The 22,491-nt window shown below is 38.6% G+C and overlaps 2 protein-coding genes across 2 annotated transcripts in view; both read right to left on the reverse strand.

Annotated features, from left to right (window-relative positions):
• Window positions 1-461: 461 nt before the first annotated feature.
• MMP27 (matrix metallopeptidase 27) lies at window positions 462-10,627 on the reverse strand. The gene is made up of 10 exons (XM_012729484.1): window positions 10,526-10,627; window positions 9,474-9,712; window positions 8,253-8,401; window positions 8,034-8,162; window positions 4,010-4,171; window positions 3,713-3,830; window positions 3,095-3,225; window positions 2,164-2,323; window positions 1,576-1,679; window positions 462-703 (listed from the first exon to the last, which is right to left on the reverse strand). Exons 1-10 carry the CDS (start codon window positions 10,625-10,627, stop codon window positions 462-464), a joined length of 1,536 nt encoding a protein of 511 aa, XP_012584938.1.
• A 3,909-nt stretch (window positions 10,628-14,536) lies between these two features.
• Window positions 14,537-22,491, reverse strand: part of MMP8 (matrix metallopeptidase 8) — a 12,498-nt gene continuing 4,543 nt past the window's right edge. The window contains exons 5-10 of the mRNA XM_004689049.2: window positions 20,839-21,000; window positions 18,674-18,791; window positions 17,816-17,949; window positions 17,111-17,264; window positions 16,302-16,405; window positions 14,537-16,158 (exon numbers count right to left, since the gene is read on the reverse strand). Coding sequence (XP_004689106.1) covers window positions 16,055-16,158; window positions 16,302-16,405; window positions 17,111-17,264; window positions 17,816-17,949; window positions 18,674-18,791; window positions 20,839-21,000 — 776 coding nt within the window. The 3' untranslated portion in view covers window positions 14,537-16,054. The remainder of the gene's footprint in view (window positions 16,159-16,301; window positions 16,406-17,110; window positions 17,265-17,815; window positions 17,950-18,673; window positions 18,792-20,838; window positions 21,001-22,491) is intronic.

A 22,491-nucleotide genomic window follows, 5' to 3' on the forward strand; every position in this document is an offset into this window, starting at 1 on the left:
TGGAAACTAGATTGCACATAGATCCATTGCACACTGATAAGGCTCCAGTATAAACCTTATAGGTAAGAGAGGTGATAATTTGTTCTCTCCCCTGGATGTTGTTTTTCAGAGGGTCAGGACATGAATAGGGAAGAGGATGTAGCATATTGGGTCTCTCCAGTTCCAAAGGTTTAGACAAAATAGAATGCTCAAGAATGCTTTAATAAATGTCATTATTATAAGACACACAGCTTACTTCTTCAAGTCCAAAGAACATAATACAGGCTAAAGTACAGTGAGAGTTTTGCTTGTATATAATAATTTCCTATAAAAAAATCCAGCAGCACAAGTGGCTGTTCAGTCTTTATCTTATTAGGTATTCAGAATTAGTACTGGAAATTTGGTGCTAAAGAACAATTCTCTTACTTTTTAGCAGAGTTCAAGTTAAAAGACCTCTTGAAGCTTATTGTCAGTCTATGAATTTATTGGTAATTGTAGATTTTTTTTAGCATATGAACAATGCTGTAAACAAACACATTTATATTCTTATAAGACATTGACACTCCTCTAGAATATGCTTTTCCCTCACTGATACTAAAATCAAATGAAGAGTTTAATGGTTCTTTACACTGAAACCAAGTATTGGTTTTCATCATGCGGGTAACATTCTTTGCCTTAGGGTCATATTCAAATTGCTTTGATCCACGGAAGAAATAGAAGAATCCTGGAGAGAAGGCATATAATCATGGTTAGTTACCTTGTACAGTTACACAAGTAACATTGCTTCCATACTGTTTAATTTTACAAATAGAGAATAAAATGATTGAACATAATGGAAGAAAAAAGAAACTTAAGTATTATGTAGATGTATTTTATTTCTTACTCTCATAAGAAATTGTATTGTTTTTATTTCTCTAAGGAAGAGGTCAAGGAATAAAATTGAGTTTCAAGGGGTTTGCTACCTTTCTAGGCAGGCTGTGGTTTAATGCCAGAGGTTCACTGTCAACAGAGTGACTCAATGAGAAGGAAGCCCTTATTTTCCTAGAACTTTTCTGCGTTACCTGTTTTAAGTGTTCAGGTTCTGTGTTAGGTTTTATTGGAATAAAAAAAATGCGTCACTCAGAAACAATTTTAGGCGCCTGCTGACTCCATGTGTAAGTTGCTGTCTTTGAAGATAGTAACAGGACTGATTAGTCCGTTACCTGGACTTACTAGACTAGCTTTTCAGAGCTTTCCTATACTTCTACACACAACTCCAAGATGTTCATATTAAATTACATACCCTGTAGTTTGAGAATCACCGTTCAGTTGATGCACTTAGTCATTTTTCACACCTAAATTGTCTCTTATGGGGTTACTTGGATCAGTGATAAGTAAACCTAATCTGTACTTTTTACATAGATTTGAAATAGCATAACTGAGGATACAACTCAGGACTTATGGATTCAGTTTGCCATATTGCCTACAACGTTATAGTTTACAATTACATGTACTCAAGGGTAGTAAGCTACATTTAAAGGGAAATATTTAAGATTTTGTGCTATTTTCACAGTAAAGTCTTCCAAGAATCTTGAGAGTTTAGCCATGGGTGGTTACCTTTATGATGGAAAACAGCATCAACTCGGAGACCAATTCCTGGGAAGTATTTTACCACGCGCTGTGGGAACCCTTTGTCCAAGGTTCTGGTCACTTCATCATACCTGGGTACATGAATTGGCAAGATTTCCAGGGGATTGTTGTTTGGAGAAACTTTTTTCTTCCGTCTAACTTGGGGTCACATGGTCATGTGGAGGAAAAAACAGGCCTAGTAGATAAAAACTATTTGCATCACTAAAAAATATGGCTAAGGTTGTGTTTGGTCGAATCACTGATTGTCTGTTACAAGTAAAAATGAGGTGAAAAGTTAGATCATTATTCAGATTGATGCTCTTTGAGGAAATATGTCATAGTAAGGGCTCAGCTTGACTTTTGCTGGATTAATTTGTGTCATTGGTAATTTGCTTGGAATGCCAGCTTTATTTAATCTTAATTATTCATGTTGGACAAAGATATGTGGACTCACTGGAATGTTCTTTGATTTGGTGGTGAATGTTTTCCACCTTTATCTTTTTGAATATAACTTGCTTTAAGAAAATTATAGGTCATTTAAATTTTTTTCTGTGTGAAAGTGTTCTGTAAATTTACCTCCAGCACCAAATGCCGACAAAGAAGTAGGTTTTTTTTGTGTTGTGATCACAGGCAGCTGCATCAATTTTCTTCACATATCTTGGAAAGCCAAGCATATTAATAGATTTGGGGTAATCTGGCAAGACAGCATAGCCTCTGATTACCCAGAACTTGTCATCTGGCAAGAAAGAAAGTGATTATTGCTTACCCTGTTTCCTACAGGGAGAAATGGATATCTTAAGAAGTTTATTTCCTCCTCAGTTTAATGCTTTGAGATTTAGTATCTTAGGTCTCTATTCATTCTTACCACCTCTTCAGTTGTTTATATCAGATACCGAATACAGTTAATATTAAACTTGCACACTCATATCAATTGGTTTCAGTGGATCCACTGCTTTTTACTAATTCTGATCAAACAGTCAAATCTGTTTGGACATATTCTCTTACCTAGTTCCCAAGTGTTCTCAAAGGCAAGTAATTTGATGAAGTCTATCTAAAGTTAGACTGCTAGATTAAGTATAACAGTTAAATTTGAATTCCAAATAAACAGTAACTAGTATAAATATATGCAAAATATTGCAAGGGTTATAGCTGTACTAAAATTTACTTGTTGTCTATATGAAATTCCAAGCGTCCTGTGTTTTCATTTGCCAAATCTGAAAACCCTATTAAAATGGGAATATAAAAGAAAGGAGAGTTAACTTTATTTGGCAAAGAAAGATGGCTTAATTTATCATAAGGTTTCTTTTATCTCCTGTGCTATTGGGATGGTATTTATCCTCATACTACAGACAATCCCTGGATAGCTATTCTTTATGATAGGACTCTAAAGCTATAACAGAAACCCTATCTGTTTAGCTCATACATGAAAATTATTTTCCTTGCATCACAACATACACTGATCAATTCAGACAACTACAAGGAGAAGAGATAATGGTGGCAAAGTTACCTTTAAAAACCAGAATCTGATCTTTGGGATTCTCATATGCAGCTTGAATATCAGTAGGCAGAGATGGCCAGAAGGAAGAGATTAATTCAAATTCAGCATCAGTAATATCAAAATAGATCCTCCACAGGTGCCTGTGTTAACAAAAACACTTTACATATATAGCCTACATGTATCTATATTCGTGGAAATGTTGCAGGCTAGTGTTGTCTTTTTATTAATTAGTTGGTATTTTTCTTAAATAATTGAGAGTATTAATACCATTTCCCTCAGAAAATTTAGGTTTGTAAGTACAGTTCTACCTTTGGACTACCAAGGGCATGCTTTTGTGCCACTGCTTTGGGTACACATTGAAGCCTTGAAGGTAGTTCTGTGTGGCCACAACAGACTTGACTTCACTTTCTTATGCAATGGTAATTTAAAACAATGCTTAAAAATAAATTGACCAGTAAGAAGTATATGCACATAGGAAAACAGTCAAAAAGCAGGAAATTATAAGAATTTCATGATGAAAACTAAAAGGCACACATTCTCACTACCTCCACCTTCCTCTTTATCCCCAAATCTCTTGGAAAGATACATCTTCATAGAAAGTTGGGGTATTTAAGGGAATAGGTTTACCTGCCTTTAAAGAACATCACTTCTCTGCGGAATGTGGTGATAGCATCAAATGTCAAGTCAGGGTCACAGGCATGAGGTATAGGGGGTTCCATTGGTTTAGCAGGTGACTTAGGCAGACCTCCTTTGATGAGAAAAGAAATAACACAGTGAACTAGGATGGTATGTGGAAATATACCTACAGAGGATCTTACCCAAGTGAGTATTTCATGATAATATTTCAAGAAGTGATTTTCTCAACTTCTTTCCTGAAGGCTTCCTATCTAGTTCACATGTATTCAGATTTATAAAGTTGCTCACCATAGATGGATTGGATTCCATTGATATCATCTTGAGAAAGTGGGTATTTGTTAGGATCCAGGGATACATAATTTGGGAACATCAAGGCTGTCTGATCATTGGAGTGAGAGAGCCCCAGTGAATGACCAAATTCATGGGCAGCCACAAGGAATAAGTTGAATCCTTCATAAAGAACAGAAAAAATATGAGTCTGTGAATCCATTAAAACTTTGTAGTTGCATCCAAGATTGGGAAGTCACTAAGGGAAACGAAGAAAAGAATGAAACTGCGTGTCATTCCTATAACTCAGGTGCCATCGCTTATCCGCAATATTTGCACACTAATGTCAGTATTAGCCACACCATGGAGAGCTATACCTGGAGTGAGCAGGTTGTAGGTAACAAGTGTCTCAGAAATGGATAGTCTCGAGACAATTTAAGTCATTGGGTTTTTGATGTTGCTAGGCTGTACTAGGGATCATTTCTTCTACTTACATTCAGAGCTTCTTGAATTCTTGAATGGCTTTAAGATAAAGTCCAGTGACCTTAACATGGTCTTCCATGAGCTAGTCTCTTCCTTTTCTCCAGCCCTATATTTTATTTCTGTATTTATGGAGCTAGCTATATTGGATCATTTGTATTTCTTGGCATGTTCTTTCTTATCTGTGTATCTTGATAGCTTCATCTCACCTGCCCAGATTATTTTTACTGCTACCTCCTTTTGCCTAACAAGCTTACTTTTTCCTCAGGGATTCCACCTAGTGTCATTTCCTTCACAAGGCTTCTCTTATTTCCCCAATTCTGTCTGGATTGAGTTAAGTATATCTCTTTGAGCTTCCATAGACTTAATTCAGCCATAGCAGGAACAAGCTGTTTGTTCCTTTCACCAAACTGTGTATCCTTTCATCACAGGGATCATGTCTTAATCATCTTTTATTCTTGGTGACTGCTAAGGTATTTATCAACAATGAGTGTTGTATAGTTTAGGCTGCAATTGCTGGTTATCCATGTGTTTATTTGGATAAAAGAAATGTTAGATGAACCTCCTGCACAAGACCATAGTACCCTGCATTTATGCTTACCAGAGTCTTACCAGGCTGCTGGAATTTTGCCCATTTTTTCTGTCTTTCCCACTAGTCTGTAAGGTTCTAAATATAAAAAAGACTGTTGTATTTTCAAGGGAAGACTATGGATCCTAAGGAAAAGACTGAGCCTTTCAAGACTTTGTGATGTGTGCACAAAGCAAACAAGGAATGGCAGAAGATTATTTTTTAGTCTTTCATGCTATTCTCCTCTGGCCTTTGCTGTGCTTCTTGTCTGACTGATAATATCACTGGATGTGCTTCCAGACAAGTTAAAGGACAAATGACTCTTGGAAAAATTGTTCAAACTCATATCTTCTAGTGAAGTTCAGAGTTTCAAGACCCTTTACAGTTGGATTCCTATTTGCCATTTTAGCCCTATCTTCTACCATGATTCTAATACTTGAGTGGCTGGGTTACTCTGTCCAGAACACTCTTTGATGCCCCCTTTACTCAGCTTTGCCTTCTGAGTTGCTACTAAACTTTCAGGTCAGCATGTGGGTGGCATTACTTTCATGTGCTCCTACTGCAGGGCTCTAATCGCCTTAATCCCAGCATTAGTAAGGCTACCTTTAGTTGTTATTTGATTGATTATGTGTGCCCCCTTAAGGAAGCATCTGAGTCTCATTTTCTCCACTGTCCTCCACTATTGCACCCTTGTGAACATTTTTTCCTCTGCCTGGAAATCACTCTGATTATCATAAACCACACTCATAATTACCAATCATCAGTGCCACTCTCTGAATATGCACTGTGGGCAAGTACTTTGCAAGGTGTCTTCACTTTTATTGCTGGTAACCTGTGTAATCTTTCTGTAAGAGTGGGATTAGTATCTGTGTTTTGTAAATTCAGAAACAGAATAAGAAAATCAATAAATTTGCCCAGGGCCCCTCAGGTTGTAAATGGAAAACCCCCAAAGAAACCCAAACCTCAGGGACTACACCTAAACGGAGAATGATATAAGAAAATAAATAAATTTTAAAAAATACCAAAAGCCAAACCTGTTAAACTGCAAACTTTTGCCTTTACATATCACAACTTCTGTACACTTGCAGTCACCTGAAAGGCCTGTTTCATTTGTTTAGTACATGCAAACACAGGCTTGATCCTGGGAGATTCCAAGGGAACTATCCACATGTTCCTCATCCCCTCCAGTGTCATTATACAGTCACTTGTTCTCCCTCAGAAGGAAGTCACTGGGATTAGCAGGTGACTATTGACTGTTGTTCCCAAGCATATTCCACTAAGATGTTTTTGCCCCCTTTTCAAAGTCTACTTACTTCAACCAAGGACATCATCATATATATTATAAATTATTGGCAACTTTCCTATTTAAAAATCCCAGCTGATTGGAGATTGCATTTGCTTGAAGTTTCATGTTTTTATTAGGGAACACAGAGGTATGTCAGTAAGCTAAGAGCTATGATTGGGTGTCCCCCAAGACCAAAATTTTGACCCTGAAGAGATGTATTAAAACAGACAAGCTGACACCCCTTTTGGAATTACTTTCTGAACCTATCTGAGGGCTCTGTGTATTCCTTGCCTTGTTCAAGTAAGTTTTGCTGACTTGGAGCCCAGAACTTTTTGAACTTTGCAATAATGCACCCTATACATCCCTTTGGTGGGGGGCTTGTGGCAGTGTGGGTTATAGTAACTACTGCCAAGATTGGGTTTCATAGGATGAAAGGAGAGTGAAATATTTGACTGACCTCTTCCTGTCAAGGGAGGGGAGTCCTGATTTTGTTAAGCATGAGGATATTTCACAAACTAAACATTTCCTATGCCTAATTGATAGGCATTTTGGCCAAATTAAAAAAAACAAACAAACAAACAAAAAAAAACTTTCAAACATGACTCAGCAAAGGATACACACCAGACATGCTCCATTCAACTCTTTGGTCATCTCCCTATGATGACACCCTATCTTCTTCATCCTCATTTCAGTGATGCTCATTCACGCAGTGATGGTCTTGGATCCCGAAGCACAGCCAGTGCTGACATTTTTACCCTCTTTGTTCTCTAGCACTTTGAAAAACAATTGTATCATGACCAGACTTAGACATGAGTAGACATGTAGAATCACTGATTTTTTGCTTTGTAGAACTATAAAACTGACCCACAGACTATCTGAATATTTGGTCAGGACTGTGCTGTGATCTTTAGGACCAGCCATTAGCAGAATCACAGGCTTTGTTTTCCTGGCCCCCCAGCAACTAAACACCAGACCTGAGGTGAAAGAGTCTACTGAAACAACTATTTTTTGATGCATAAAATACCTCTTATTTTAGTTCCAGACATATCCATTAAGAAAAATAAAATCAATCCAGTTAGTTTGAAGGGATAGATCAAATGCAAAGACAAGAGTCTTACTCCTTGGCACAGGGGCAAGAGTTAGAAGATGTTCATGCTACAAGTAGACCTCCAGAGTCCATGAACCCACACCCCATTCTCCAACCACTAACACATACTTACTGCCTCTCAGCATCTTCTGTAAGTCTCAAGCTACAGATGGCCTTTACCATGGGTAATACACGTAGCACACTCAGCCTCACATGGTGGTATGAGAGTCTAGGCCTTATACACCATACAGCTTATCAACCTCCAAAGGACCAGAACTTCTCTGGTATGACTTTGTGGTTCACACAACACCTCGCATAGCTGCAGGCACCTAGGGCACCTCCCAACAAGGCAGGTGTATGAGTGAATGTGTGAGTAAATGAAGAATGCCCTCATCATAACAGTACAGTGACTTCACAAGGGTGTTGTGTATACAGGGCTCTTAACTGGACAGGCACAATCATCTGAATAGATTCTGAACACTTTCATTAAGGTCACCTTGGAAAGCATGGAGATTATGGAATGTGTGAGCTAAATGGCAAGTGAAAAACAACAAATTGCAAAGCTGTTCTTTCCAGGGATGCTCAGGAATAATACTATTTTGCTCATAAAGAAAATTTGACTCACCTGCTGTATCCTTGGACCAATTTTCATCCTCATCAAAGTGAGTATCTCCACCTAGGCCCTGACCTGGAGGAAAGGCATGGCCAAGGACTCCCAAGGGGCCATCAAAATAACGAGGACACCAACCATGGACTGGAAGATAATGAATGAGGGTAAAATGATCAGTCTCTTCAAATCTCCTGAGATGAAAATAACCTACTTTTATTTCTGTTAAAATATTACCTCGGGTCCTAAAGGCAATCATGATGTCTGCAACCCCCTTGGAAATCTTGGTGAATGTTAGGGGAGTAACTTTGCTCCATACTTCCAAGCCTTTTTGGATAGCTTCATCCACATCAGCTTGTGCCATGTCTGGGGTATAATTCACAATCCTTAAAAATGAACAGAAATATATTAATTGCATGTAGGATGCATATATATCCTACAAAAGTATAATTTCTACCTTATCAGCCATACTCTGTGTAGTATGGTACTGTTTTTACATTTGCATGATACTTAACTATGTAAATAAGGTACTAATGTATGTTATGTACTTCAGCTTTCTTATCCAACAAGTCTGACTCTTACAAATGGGACTCAAAGAGATTAAATGGCTTCCCTGCAATCATATGTAAATGGGAGAGTGTTTATCTCATGTGTTCGCTGAATTTGTGAGTGTATTACATATATATATATACATATATATAAATGAACTGAGATTTATTTTCTCAAATTTTGGAAACCAAATTTAGGCATATATCTCAATTGAGAACCAGAAAGAATTAGTTACACAGAAAAAGATTTTCCTTTTGTTTATATCCTGTATCTTACTAAACATTTTCTTTTTTTGAATCTCAGTTCCTTTTCTTCAGGAAACCTATAAGAAAGGTTCTTTAGGGTGGAGGACTATTAGGTGGTGGTCAAGGTCACTACCTCTGTCTCAGGTCAGGGCACACTGCAGTCTTGTTCCACCCATTAGGCACCTCCCTTCTCTTTCAATGTCTGAAACAAAAACTACACGTCCCCTGGGGTCCATCTGTGAGTTGCCACCTGTAACTCACAGGTGTCTCTCACATGAACTGGCTTTGCTCCAGGGTCTTCCTTTTTCTCTCGAGCACATTTGATCTGGGCCTTCAAGCATGTGCCATGAGGGGGCAATGCTTATGCTCCATACCTATACACAGGTGGGTGGCCAAGGCTAGTGGTCAGAGTGTATCTGTCAGAGCCTGGCTGTGGAAAGAACATGCAACCTTGACTATAGTTGGCAGCCTTCTGTATTTAAGGTGGCAATTTCAGAGGTGCCTACATCATAGTGTCTACATCATAGGTTGGAATATAGGATATCCATGAAGTGCCAGGCATATAGGAAGTGCTTGTCAAAGTGAATTGTTTTTATTTTTGTTCCCTAGAGTGTATATTCATGTTCTTTTGGGTTAGAGGGAAATATGTTGGCACCAGCATTACCTGTATGTGAGGTTGTACGTTCTCCACCCTGGGAGAGTGTAGCCATACTGACCCACATCAGGTACCCCACACCTGGGGATTTTCATGATCTCAAGAGTGCTAGAGTCCAGTCTTCCTGTCACTGTCAATCCAAAAAATGCTTGCATTTCCCGAATTTTGCCATCTATGAGGCTCCTGTTCTTGCTTTGAACCATGTGGCTTCCTTCCAGATCAAGAGAGTAGAACTGGTTGAGATAGGCCTGACCAAAAAGACCAAAAAAGCATAGACTACAGGAGATAAAATATCCATTTCAAGATAAAACAAAATTGTCTGAAAACCTTTTTGGCTATAGGTGAAAAGGAAAGGAAATAAGGAGGGAAGCAAAGAAAGAGAGATGAAAGAAGAAACAAAGGAAGCAAAGAAGAAAGAAGAGTCACCCTGTTTTTTTCAGTTTTCAAGAAGTGGTTGAACCATGTGTGACCACAGTTGGCCTAAGCACAGTTTGGGCCACAGAAATCCAAGCCCTGGGGAGAGAGTCAGGCTGCTGCGTGTCATATGATCACATCTTACATACTTCTGCTGTTATTTTTATTTTGGTGTTTCCTTGAAACAAATTCTAGAAGAGATCAATAAGTATTCATTTTGCAAATTTAATTGATTTGACCAAATAAAGAAAATTACTTAGACTGAGTTTTAGAGGGAATCTCCAAAGAAAGGTAACATTATGTTTCACACATGAAGGTATAAATTTCCGATTGCAGTTGGGTTCTCCTGGCTGGGTTTAGAGTGCTTTTACAGAGACTCCACTTGTTGCAGGGTGACCCTTCTGTCCTTCCCCCTCTGTCTTCATTTATGAACATTGCTAAAAGTTACAGCAAATCCTGCCACCCCTCTCCCTGCACCACCCCTCACACAGTTCCTGAAATCCTTAGAGCTTGGAGAATGAAAGACAACTCCTTTTCCCAAGAAAATCCAGGACTCAGAATTTTCAGGAATTTTAGGAATTAAGTCCTAACACAATCAATAAAGTGAACTTTTATGTAGCCATTAGTAATGTTTATTGACACAGTACCTGAGCCAGTTGTATGTTTTCTTCATTTTCTGTCTTTCGGTTTGTAGGAAATGCAGAAGAAAATGTTATAAAGAGCAAAAACAGAAGCAGTAATCTCTTCATTTCTCTTTCTTTATCTGGAGGCTGGTTCTTTTTGCACAGAATTTAGAGAATAATAGTGAGACGTGGCATGAATTGGCTTTTGTATCATTGTTTAATTAATAACAGAATAGGACATTTGCATGAAGTGTTTCGTGATAGACTTTTTTTCTTAGGTTAACTGGATTTTGCAATCATGGTCTGCATTTGGTTAGTCAACACATTTGTTGTTTATTACAGTCTCCCTTTGGTCAAGAAGGAGGATGGTCCCAAAAAGCTGTACCTTAGAGCCTGCCTAGATGTGTGTGGACTGTACCATTTAGGTTTGTGTGATCTCACTTAAGGGCTTTTGCACAATGACAAAATTGCCTCTTGATGTACTCCTCATAATAGATCCCTCCCGACTTACTGAGTTGAATATAAAATGAAGTCCTTCTTCAAATTACTTTTGTCCTTGCAGTTGGAGGTTTTCCTAAGCATATGTTCTTGAATGTTTACACAGTAATTTTATTTGAACAAAACTCCAAAATATGTTGGGTAGCCTGATATGTCATGAAAACAAAATTGAATAAGCAACAGATTTTCCTTATTAACAAGGGCAAACACTTTAGTGTCACTTTTATTCAGATATGAGCAAGGTACCATTCCAATCTTGTTGGAGGACTCAGACACACAGAAACTATTATCAGACAAAATGGGAACAAAGTGGGAAAATATACAATGAAGATTCTAGAGAGCGAGGAGGCCATAGGTAGAGAGATGCATGCAGCACACTGGAAATGAGATATAGGAAATCTGGCTGAGCAAATACATGCACCTTGCTGTTTTCTTCTACCATTTGTTTAAATCCCCTTACCTGTCTTTTCACAAATTAAACTTGTTTATTCATCAGTCTTTCCAAATATTCTTATGTCTATCCTCAATAAAATTTCTGTGATATAATCAAGGTACTTACTATAAACCTTAGGTTAGATATACTTCCTTTGCATGTAAAACTTACCCCAATAATAAATCCTCTTTAGGAAATACTATTTATTGACTTACTGAACATGTGGCTTAGTGTTAAAATATACTTGGTCTCTGGGGAGAAAAGAATAGTGCAGACATGAAAAGATTTGCCTTACAGAAGTAATAACAGTAATGATTTATTTTTCTAAGCTGGGTGCAACTACAAGTGTGTTCATTATATTACTCTGCTTTTTTTTTTAATTCTAAAATACTTCTGAGGAAATGGTGAAAATAACAGAGCTAACTCCTCCCTTCCAAAAAGAGAAAAATCAAATGATAGCTGTTTATAATGCAAAACAGCTTTGCTCTGCCACATTCCATGCCTTTTAAGTCTTCCTTACCAGGGAGAAGCTCTTTAAACTTTTTATAACTTTTTTTATGATGCTTAATTTTGCACTTATAAATACTATACTTTTCCTACTCCTTGTTGACTTTTCAGTGTTAACTGTTAATATCATTTGTCTATAGAAAGGAATAGCACCTGCCTGTTATATTTTCCTAAGTTTTTAGAAGTCAGCAATTGGTATTCATGCACTTGTGACTATGGAAATATTCTCAAGAGAGCCTTGGAGTGTGCTGTGATCTCATCTCCTTTCTTGTACACCAACTTCAGCTCCCCGCCCCCTGACTTTGAAGCTCATAGTGTAGTTTTATTTGCTAATTTCTGCCATTTCTTCAATAGTCTCAAATTTATCCAACATAGTAGGAAAGCTAACAATACCATTTTTCTTAAAGTCATGTCTCTTTTTTCCCCTGTTCTCTTTCTCTCTTTGGAATACATCTCTGTTGGACCTCCTAGATTGAATCTCTGGGTTTCTAATATATCTCTTATGTGTCTAATTTCTAAGGGTTCTTTCACATTCTCTGAATATCTTTTAGTTTTTTTGGCTAAATTTCATCTTGCTTCCATGATTATTTGAAGTACCTTTTTTGATGTCTTTCCCATTAGGAGATTTCTTTCAAAAGTTTGGAGACATTTTGCTCTGTAGTATGTTTGAGAACCAGTTGAAAAATCTGACTAGGAGCAGTGTGTGCCTGGGTAGACTTGCTGATGGGTAACTTCATTGTGGGGCTTTGGGGTGGGTCCCTGACACTTAATATAATAAAGTGTCAATGAGATTTGAATATAATAGAAGAACATCAAGTAACAGATGAACAAAACAATAGAAATATTTCTCCCTCAATACAATGCAAGTCCAGATTTGTTAGCCCAGGGCTCGTGCAACAGCAACATGTCATCACAGGTGCAGACTGCTTTTCCCCTGTTCTCCCACCTCCACTCAGTGTGATCCTCATGGCTCAGGTCACTTCTCAGCTTCAGTAAAGATTGTATTTGCTCCTAGGCAGCAGGAAAGAGGATGCAGAGAAGGTAAATTCCCAGTCTTTTTCTAGAAGCCCAGGTCATATTCTACTTACACACTTGGCAGTACATTTCTAAACTTAGGGCCATAGCTAGCTGTAAGGGAGGTTGCATAATATAATGGTTACATTGCTACATCAATGAGATCGTTGCAGAAGAGGGAGAATGCTTCTAAGATAGGCAGATAGCGGCTACTGCCACACTGAGATTTCAAACTCAGTATGGGTATCTGTACATCTTTTTTTGGGGGGGGGTGGTTGGTAAGTTTCTCAAAAGAAGATTTCTCCAGTTTTCCATTATTTTAATCTCCCAGCAACAGATAAAAGAAGTGCCTGTGGTGTTCTCTGGTCCCCTCCCTCCGAATACCTCTGATTGTGGATGCTGGTGATGGACAGGTGTGTGTGACTCACAAATCCAACAAGCACATACTGCATATTATTTTTCTTTCTGCTTAGGGTAATGAGATGCCAGAGTCACTCAGTGCAGGAGGATGGAGGAGGTTGTTCCAAACTTTTATTCCCTGATGACTGAGCAATTGTGAAAGGTTTTATAGGCTGTCCAGGAGATCTGGGTGGAATTGAGTCTCAGTTGCCCAGAGCAGACTCAATACCACACCCTTATCATCTCTTTGTTCCCTGTCTCCCTATGCTTTTTTCCTAGGACCCTGTCTCCAATAAAATAACCATACCAAAGTCTTGATTTAGACTGTGCTTTTAAAGAAACTCCAAAATAAAAAGTAATTTGTTTAAATTCTGAGCGTAGATTCCAACATCTCTTGTACGCCCATAAAACTTTAGTGTGACAGACAGAAAGTATGCATGAAGAGGAGAACTTTTAAATAAGATAAATTTTTGAATTATTTCACTTTGTTGTCACTCTTTGGGCTCTTTGAGATATGGCTAAAGAAAGAACATGAACTCAGTTCTCATCTCAGAAATGTACAAATGAGGTTTGGGCCAGAACAACTTACAGTTGTTCTGAGAAGATGAATTTTTGTGTCTGTACAAGTTGGTGTTACAAAAGGCTTTAGAAAATAAGGCATTTATTCCGCTGTTAAAAGGAAATACTCATGTTTTTGCAGGGCCTCTGGCACTTGCTGCATTGATATAGTGGATGATTTACACATCTCCCTGACACTCCAACATCACACCTGGGACTTGTAGGCAGTTCATTCTTGTCGAATAAATGAACAAGTGCATAGTATACATAGTTTGTTTTCACATGTTGTAAAATAAGATATTTCAGGGAATGTTTAAGAGGACTGAATATTCATAAGATATTTCATGAACTGTGAAACAGTATATAACAGCGTAATGGGATATAATTTTGACAGGGTACAGGTCACTACAAATGTGTCAAAATTCACTATTCCTTTTTATACCTCAAATAAATTTCCTGGTGGTATTGTCAGAAATTATAAGTAGACATATCAATTGTTAAAAAATCAAATTTTTCTTTGAACTCATGTAATAGGTAATTTAAAAACCATAATAAGCTACCCATTTATATACTTAAATACTTTAACAGAAAAAGAAAATTGCATGTGCTAGTGAGAAATATATTTCATAATACTCATTTATTGTGTCATCAGCTGCATTTACATTCAACAATTGCAAATATGACATAATAATTTTGATGTTGGACTAGCCATTATGGTCCCCAAAGCCCTATAGTTCATAACAGAAAAAAGTCATTAGGAAATATATTCATCTACACTTGGTTTAATTAAATTTAATGAGATTTGTTGAATTTCATGCCTGCCATTGCTCTTTGTGCAGCAACTGGTTATTATCTATAGTGTGCTCTCCCTACCTAGCCCTCCCCGCAAAGAATTCCAGATAAAAAGAAACTGGACACAAGACAAAATTAGCCTATTTGCTTGAACTCTAGACAGAAAAAGCAGGGAGAAGGCAGGAAAGCAAAGGGTATCCATTTTATTTGTCACTTCCCCAGGAAGATGCTGATAATTTGTACTTAGGGGAAGCAAATATTATCATTCTGTGTTGATACATTTTCTTAAGTGCTGATGTACTATATTAACTTCCTAGGGCTGCTGTAACAAAGTGCCATAAACTTGGTAGCTCAAAAAAAAAAGAGAAATGTGTTCTGTTGCCATTCTGATAGGTAGAAGCCCAAAGTCAAGGTTGACACTCAAGAGGGTTGTGCTCTTCTCTCTGGGTGGAAATCCCCTCTGGCCATTCCTAGCAACTGGCAGTTGCCAGTCAGCCTTGGCATGTAGCTCCCTCTCTCCAGCTCTGCCTTTGTGGTCACGTGGTCTTCTCCACTGTGCTGCGTCTCTCCTCTTCTTGATAGGGCACCAATTCTTAGGCATGTCCAAAAGCACTATAACCACATTTTAGCTTATTACTTATGCAAAGACTCTAGTCCAAATGAGGTGCATTCACAGGTACCTATTTTTGGGGGTTAAGGGGGCACACAACTCCATCTACAGAATGTGTCAACACCATTTCTTCCCCAGAGTGGAAGATAGCACCCATTTTCTGTAAAGTTAGGGGATGCGGTCTGTGTTGTTCATAATCCTTACTTCTCACCAGTGCCCAGTACTCAATAGCATGTGGCAGATACACCCAAGACATGGTTGCAGAGATTCAGGAATATTTGAGCATTTTAACAGTCAGAAAAATAGGTAATGAAATAGTGAATATTGAGATAACAGAAAAGGCTTAAGTCCTTTCTCATTGGGATGGTGCTCACCACCTATTTCATTCCATATCAGCTGATTATAATAACCAGGCAAGTTGATGAATGCAAAGCGAATACACGGAAGTAAATGACATTGAGGACCTGGATTTATTAAGCATTCTTTCAATTAAAGTTGATGTTTCCAAAAACTTATGAATGATGTTAAGTGAGCACTTATTGTTGATAAAACTAAATCAGCTTTTACAAATAGTGGAATATTCCAAATGTATATTTTCAGCAGGACAGGCCCAATAAATACAGTGACAATTATTTATAGTTTAGAAAAGTATAACTAGGATCTAATGTAACAGATAAGTGAATTAGACTTCCCTTCTATATTCAGAAAGTGTGTGCAAACATATTTTGATCTTGCATCAACTTTATCTACAGTTAAGCCACCTATTGCTTCTGTCAACCCTGGTCACAGTGCGAGTGTTAAAATTAAATGCGTAGTATCTTGGTCCACTGAAGAAGAGGAAGAAGCCTATAAAAAAATAGGAGGTAAGTTGAATTAGCTTGAGAACACAGACCTCATGTTTAAAATGAAGAAACCTATACTTCTGTCTAGGTATAACATTGAAATGCAAATGTGCAATTAAAAATTATTGATAGGTTTATTCTACTTACCATCCTTCTGGAAAACTGCATCAATATTATTTTCAACTCCATGAAAGGTACTTGCTATGCTTTTGGGGTAGCCTGGATCCATGTATTCTTTTTGGTTATCATATCTGATAAGAAAATGAATGTAGTATAGACCAATATAGTATAGAATGATAATGATTTCATTAAATTGCATGTACTTTACAAAGTGCCCTCATACAAACTTTCTCATTCTGTACTAACAATGACCTATTTACTGGGACTGAGAATGGATACTTCTCTACCTCTAGGGTGATAGTGTCCATGTGGTGAGTGCCTTACTGTTGTCAGGGAGGCCACAGGCATGACCTGACTTCACTACCTTTTTTCCTCTGTAACGTCTACTAGGTATCATTACTGCTAGAATAATCTCCTGATTGATTGTAGAGTGCTGTTTTTTAAAAAATGAAGAGCTTATATTTTCTAAGCCTTTAACTTAATTAGTAATGGTCTTTCTCTTTCTCTGAATAAATGTAAATAAGTCAACTTGGACATTAAATTCCAGTGCTCATCTGGATAACATTTGCTTGACTGTATTAGAATTGAATTTATTATAATTAGCCCCTTTGCATTCCTCCCTAGTTTTTATTCATGACAGGGAATATTAACACCATTGCGCAGTTATTTTAATGGTTTAAAAATAAATTTTCAAAATTCATGACAAATCATTCATTCTGTGACCTATTAAGGTCCATTCAAAGTGTTAAAACCTTCAGATGCCTTATCATTAGTGGTTTATACACAGGGTAAAGAAGTGGATTTCAGTCTTCACTTGAAAAAATAGTTTTCCTTACCTCCAGAATTGGTCTTTTACAAAGAAGTATGTTTTCTCCATGTAGGAAACAGCAGCATCGATTGCTAGGACACTGCGTGGGAAGCCAAAGTTTGATATGTCCTTGGGATAACCTTGCACAATGTCATAGCCATTCAGAGCCCAGTATTGTCTTCCTGCCAGTGATTAAAGTTCTGTGTTAGATCAATTCCTCCCATTCCTACAAAATCTATACCACTTCTGAGTTTGGGCACAAATGCATCGTAGCAATGGAACAATGGAACAAAAACAATGGCAAATTAAAGTTCATGAGGTTCTGAGAGCACTAGTGGGTATCCACCTCTGTAAAAATTCAAACCTCTTGGGCTAACATTCATGGCCCCACAGATAGATGTCATGTCTTAATATGACTTATATCCAGAGCATAAATTACAGCGTTGGGGTATCTTAGAAATATTTTAACTGAGAAGAGGATGAAGGGACATCAAAGGAGGTCTAGTAAGAATTACTTATGTTGTAACTGAGAAAACTGAGACCTGAAGAGAGCTATAACCTGCTCAGGTTCACACCGTATCATAGACAGAGAAAGGACCCACTCAGGTCTCCTGACACAAGCCAGGTTGACACTCGCCTGCTTGCCTCTGTGAACCTCAAAGAGAGCACAAAGGGCAGCACCCCCTCCCTTCAGGCAGAATTCAAATGAATTCTATTCTATTTTTAAAGTTACCTTTAAATAGGAAAACAAGGTCCCTGCTCACAACCTCGTAGGCAGCCTGTATACCGCTTGGCAGGGATGGCCAGAAGAGAGAAATGAAATTTTGTTCAACCATTTGTAGCTGAGGATGCCTTCTCCAGAAGTATCTAAAGGAACCAAACCACACATATACCTCAGTATAAGCAGGAAGCTTCTGTGGGTCCTGGGCTAGAATTGCCGGGAGGATGGGTCAGTATAGTGAATGTGGACTTTCTAGCATAGTGACCAGCACTAGTGCTTTGGGTGATACTCTTCCATGTGGTGAGTGTCTCACTGTTGTTAGGGGAGGCCACAGGTATGACCTGGCTTGACTACATTTTATACTGTGCTCCTCCTCAACATTGACAAATTTTATCTTGTTTGTTTCTCCATTACCATTTATACAAAATGATGAGACTATTTTGAATATTCCCACAAATACAATACAAGTACACTCAGCCTGAGATAACACAATCACAAAGTACTCATTGGGAAAATGAAAAATTTTCGTTAGATGATTTCCCCTGCAGCTGGTTCAGTAATAGTTTCGATTGACTTGACTGAATTAGGGTGGAACTGAACAACATTTTTGGTGTTAGGTAAACTCAACTCTGGAGTCTCCAGCCAGATAGAGCTCATTGTCATTTGCATCACAAACATCTGAACGCTTGTAATATTTTAGCTTTTTGGGTTTTTTTTCCTACATGTTTTGAGTTGTAAATTCCAGTGGGATGCATTTGTGTAGAATTCAAAGAAAAAGCTGAGTAATGTGTAATATGGGACTTAATTAGAACCCAATTTTAAGTTATATCCATAAAAGTAGTTAAAGTAAGGAGTAGTTCTGTGTTATACTTGTCTTTAAAGAAAAATATTTCTCCACGAAGTGTGGTGATAGCATCAAAGGTCAGTCTGGGGTCACAGGCTGAAGGTGTGCTTGGTCCAGTTGGTTGCACACGGTTGTTTGTAGGTCCTGGGGAAAGAGAAAGCCTTTTATAGATGAAATTTTGCCATTTTCAGTAATGTAGATGAAACTGGAGGGGAGGATGCTAACTGAAATAAGTCAGGAGGACAAATCAGGTGATTTCACTTGTATGGAATACAAAAAAAGCAAAACAAAGAAACAGACAAAACCAAGCCAAAACAAAACCTAGAAATTTTACTGCAGAATTGAGGCTATGAGAGGAAGAAGGTAGGTGTGGGGAGCAAAGAGGGAAGGGTGCTCATGAACTGTAGTGGACTATGGGTAACTTGCTAGTGGGTGTAGTGGGGAGACATCCACTGTACCTCGGAATCATATACAGTGTTCAAAACATTGTACCACAATAAAAAATACAAAAAGAAACTCCTCCAAAACAAAGTGTAGCATGTGCACAGACACACATGCACACATACACACCCACACGTTTTTCTATAGGTAAAAATCCAGTGTAATGGTTAGTATATTCACATACTTCTCAGGATGGGAAAGGGTCTTTACTTGAATAGAGGTTCTACCATATGGCTTTAGAGTGTGCATTTAAAACAATCTTAAAGTTGTTTTCTGAAGTAAGAATAATGATGATTTTCAGAGGCAGTTCCAGGTTAAGTTCTTAAGTAAATAAAATTGAATTCTGTGCTTCCTCTGCCTTTCAAATCCTGATTCCATACTCTTCCCAGTTCTTGGTTCCTCTTTCTGAGTTTGATCACCAACATCCACTTTCTCCTTCAAACCCACCTTCAGGGAAGAAGCTGATATCAGTCTTTTGTCCACTGCTAAATCAAAGTCAATTTTTAGGAATACTTCTGGAAGTATTTGCATTTTAGTGTGTTTTCTTATTATAAGATGAAGGGTTATACTGGCAGTTTAGACAACTTAAAACATGGTGAGCAGGGGAAGGAAGTGTTTTCTAGGGGAAAGGAGATGGGCATAGAGACAAGTGGAGTAGGTCTGGCCATTTCTGCAAATTCTGTTGTCATGAGAACACATCGAGCCCTGGGTTACTTAGTTTTGTGATGCTCCCATGGGGCAGGAAGAATGCTTTCCCACCTTTACTCTGCTCTACTCAGCACTTCTAAGAGTCTCTAACCTCTTCTCTGCTTCCTCATTCTTCCTCATGGCCATGAGGGGTCATGAGGGCAAGAAAGAGCAGAGACCTAGGATCTTACTCACACCATATTTAGAGCAAACTGTAGATAGAAAGACCCCTATGTCCCATCACAAAAAGTATCAGTCATGTCTTTTAAAAATGTTTTTTCACTCTTTGCTCCATCTCCATTTGTATCCTTGCCCCAGTAGCTAACAATTTTAGTATGTTCAGTAGTCATCTTACTCATCTTGTAGACATATTTCTTGAAAATTCCTTTGCTTTATCTTCATTTATATTTATTATTATTTTCTTGTATACATTTTAAATTTATGGTGATTGTTCTCTTGCATAATTGATGACTTGTATATCTATTATTTCATTTCCTTCTCATGAAGCACGATATTTTGAAGACTCCTCTATGATTTTGCCTTGTGTTCATCTATTTGCTATTTCTACTGCTTCATGCAACTCTGGGGCTGCACCCACCATCTGTTACCTGTATGTTCTCCTCCTGAGAGACTTGGCTTCCCTCCACCTTGTATCACCACAGACAAGGCTGTAACGAACACCTTGCCGTGACTTGCATATGTCCCCTTGTAGACCTATGTGAGAATTTCCTTGGGAAATACATCTAGGATTGCTGTATGAAAAGGGGTAGATATGTCTTTTTAAACATATATAAACTTTGAAAAGCATTCTAAAAGGGAATAAAAACCACCACCATCCCAGTCCATGGTTGTCCATGGTTCATTTCTCTCTGACCTTTCTCTAAGGGCAGCAGCAGAGACTCAGCTCCCAGACTCTTCTGGTAACATTGTACTAGGGACAAGCAACCTGCAGAAGTCAGTTAGCACTTTCCCAGGAGACAAGCCTGAGAGAGGTGCAGAGGGAGAGGTGCTCAGTTCCCCAAACCTGCTCCCAGGTCCCTCCATGATCTTCTGGTGTCCTTACCATAGATGGCCTGAATGCCATTGATGTCATCTTGCGGGAGCACAAAGGTGCTGGGATCACTGAAAGCGTAGTTGGGATACATCAAGGCACCAGGGTCAGAGGAATGAGAAAGCCCCAAGGAATGGCCAAATTCATGGGCAGCCACCAGGAACAAGTTGTAATCTGAAAGGAAAGTGTGCATGATAAATGGCTTCAAATTGGTCCAAAAGTCCATATGGGCCACATGCATTGCCATTCCAGAACCAACAAGTAGTCCATAATCCCTTTCCAGTCTCCCTTCAGGTACTTGAAGAAAGGAGATTAGATGGAATCAAGCCAGGAGCTATAGACTGGTATTCTTCATCAAATCTGAGAACCAGGAGAGCTGCCTTTATTGTATTCCCACACTTCATGGATTTGGACCAGAGCTTAAGACATGGTGGCACAGCCAGCGCAGCTCTCATGGCATGCAGAAGCCCCCATACCTGCCCCTTTCCAGTCTCTAGGACCTTAACTTTATTAGTCAAGTCCCAGTAAGCAGATGGGAAAGAAACCTGACCCCTGTGGGACTCATTTGCTTGGCCACATGCCAGTTTATCTGGATTCTGATCTCTCCAAGTAGCTCTAAGAATTCTGCCCAAGGAGACAGCTGGTTCCTCTCACTGCTCTCTCCTCCTTGTAGCTTCCTGGAGCTTCATGCCTCATGACTTGGAACTACAGGGCTTCCAAAGCTTCTCTTCCTGTCACAGGAAGTCCCAAATCCTCCCCTGGCCTTCAAGGCCCCCTCAGTGGGCTGCAGCAGGTACCTGGGATTTGAGTTCTGATACAAATCCTTCAATCCCTCCAGTTGCCAGTCTACTTACCGTCTCACAAACATTTCATTTTCCTACATACCTACTTTGGTTATAGTCATAGTTGCAGAGTAGCCCTGGTAGGCTAGACTGTGCAACATTATTTAATTCTCCCAACATTTTAATGAAGTACTGTTAGAAATGCTTTTGCAATAAAGGAATGAAAGCCCAGTGATTTTGAGTATCTTGTCACTGGTGTTGTGATAGTGAGTAGTGAGGGTTGAGCACCCAACTTCTTACTAGCACAGTCAAATTCCTGTGGGTCATTAGCCTATGCTCTGTGGACTAATTTCCTGGATCATCATATCATTCCAGTTTTGTATTCATGAGTAGATTTTAAGCAATCATAGTGCCTGGAATACTGTATGAGGTGCTCTGGGGGATTTATCATGGTGCATAGCGTGGAAGGGGATGAATGCACAGAACAATGAGGAGAGCAGTTTGACAAGGAGAAACAAAGGCTGTTGGGATTCTGAGGCTAGTGACCTCAATTCCAGTTGAAAATTAAGAGGGGCATGACATCTGACACAACATGGAAAGAGATTTTGAATGGTGGAGCTTAGGTAGGGGGAAGGGCATTTTAAGAAAGAGGAAATGATGTGAGCAAATATAAGGGATCTGGAAAGCACACCATGGATATAATCTAGGAAATGTGAAGATAGAGTGTGGCTTGTGTATGTGAAATATGTGGATGAACCATTAAAGATGGGGCTGGAAAAGATCATGCTTAGTGAGATAAACCAGAAAGAGAAAGAAAAATACTGGATGGTTTTGCTCATAGCAGGAGTATAATGGACCAGGTGAGAAAATAATAAGAATAATG

Source organism: Condylura cristata, unplaced genomic scaffold, assembly GCF_000260355.1.
Source record: "Condylura cristata isolate star-nosed mole 26May11 unplaced genomic scaffold, ConCri1.0 scaffold00025, whole genome shotgun sequence".
NCBI lineage: Eukaryota > Metazoa > Chordata > Mammalia > Eulipotyphla > Talpidae > Condylura > Condylura cristata.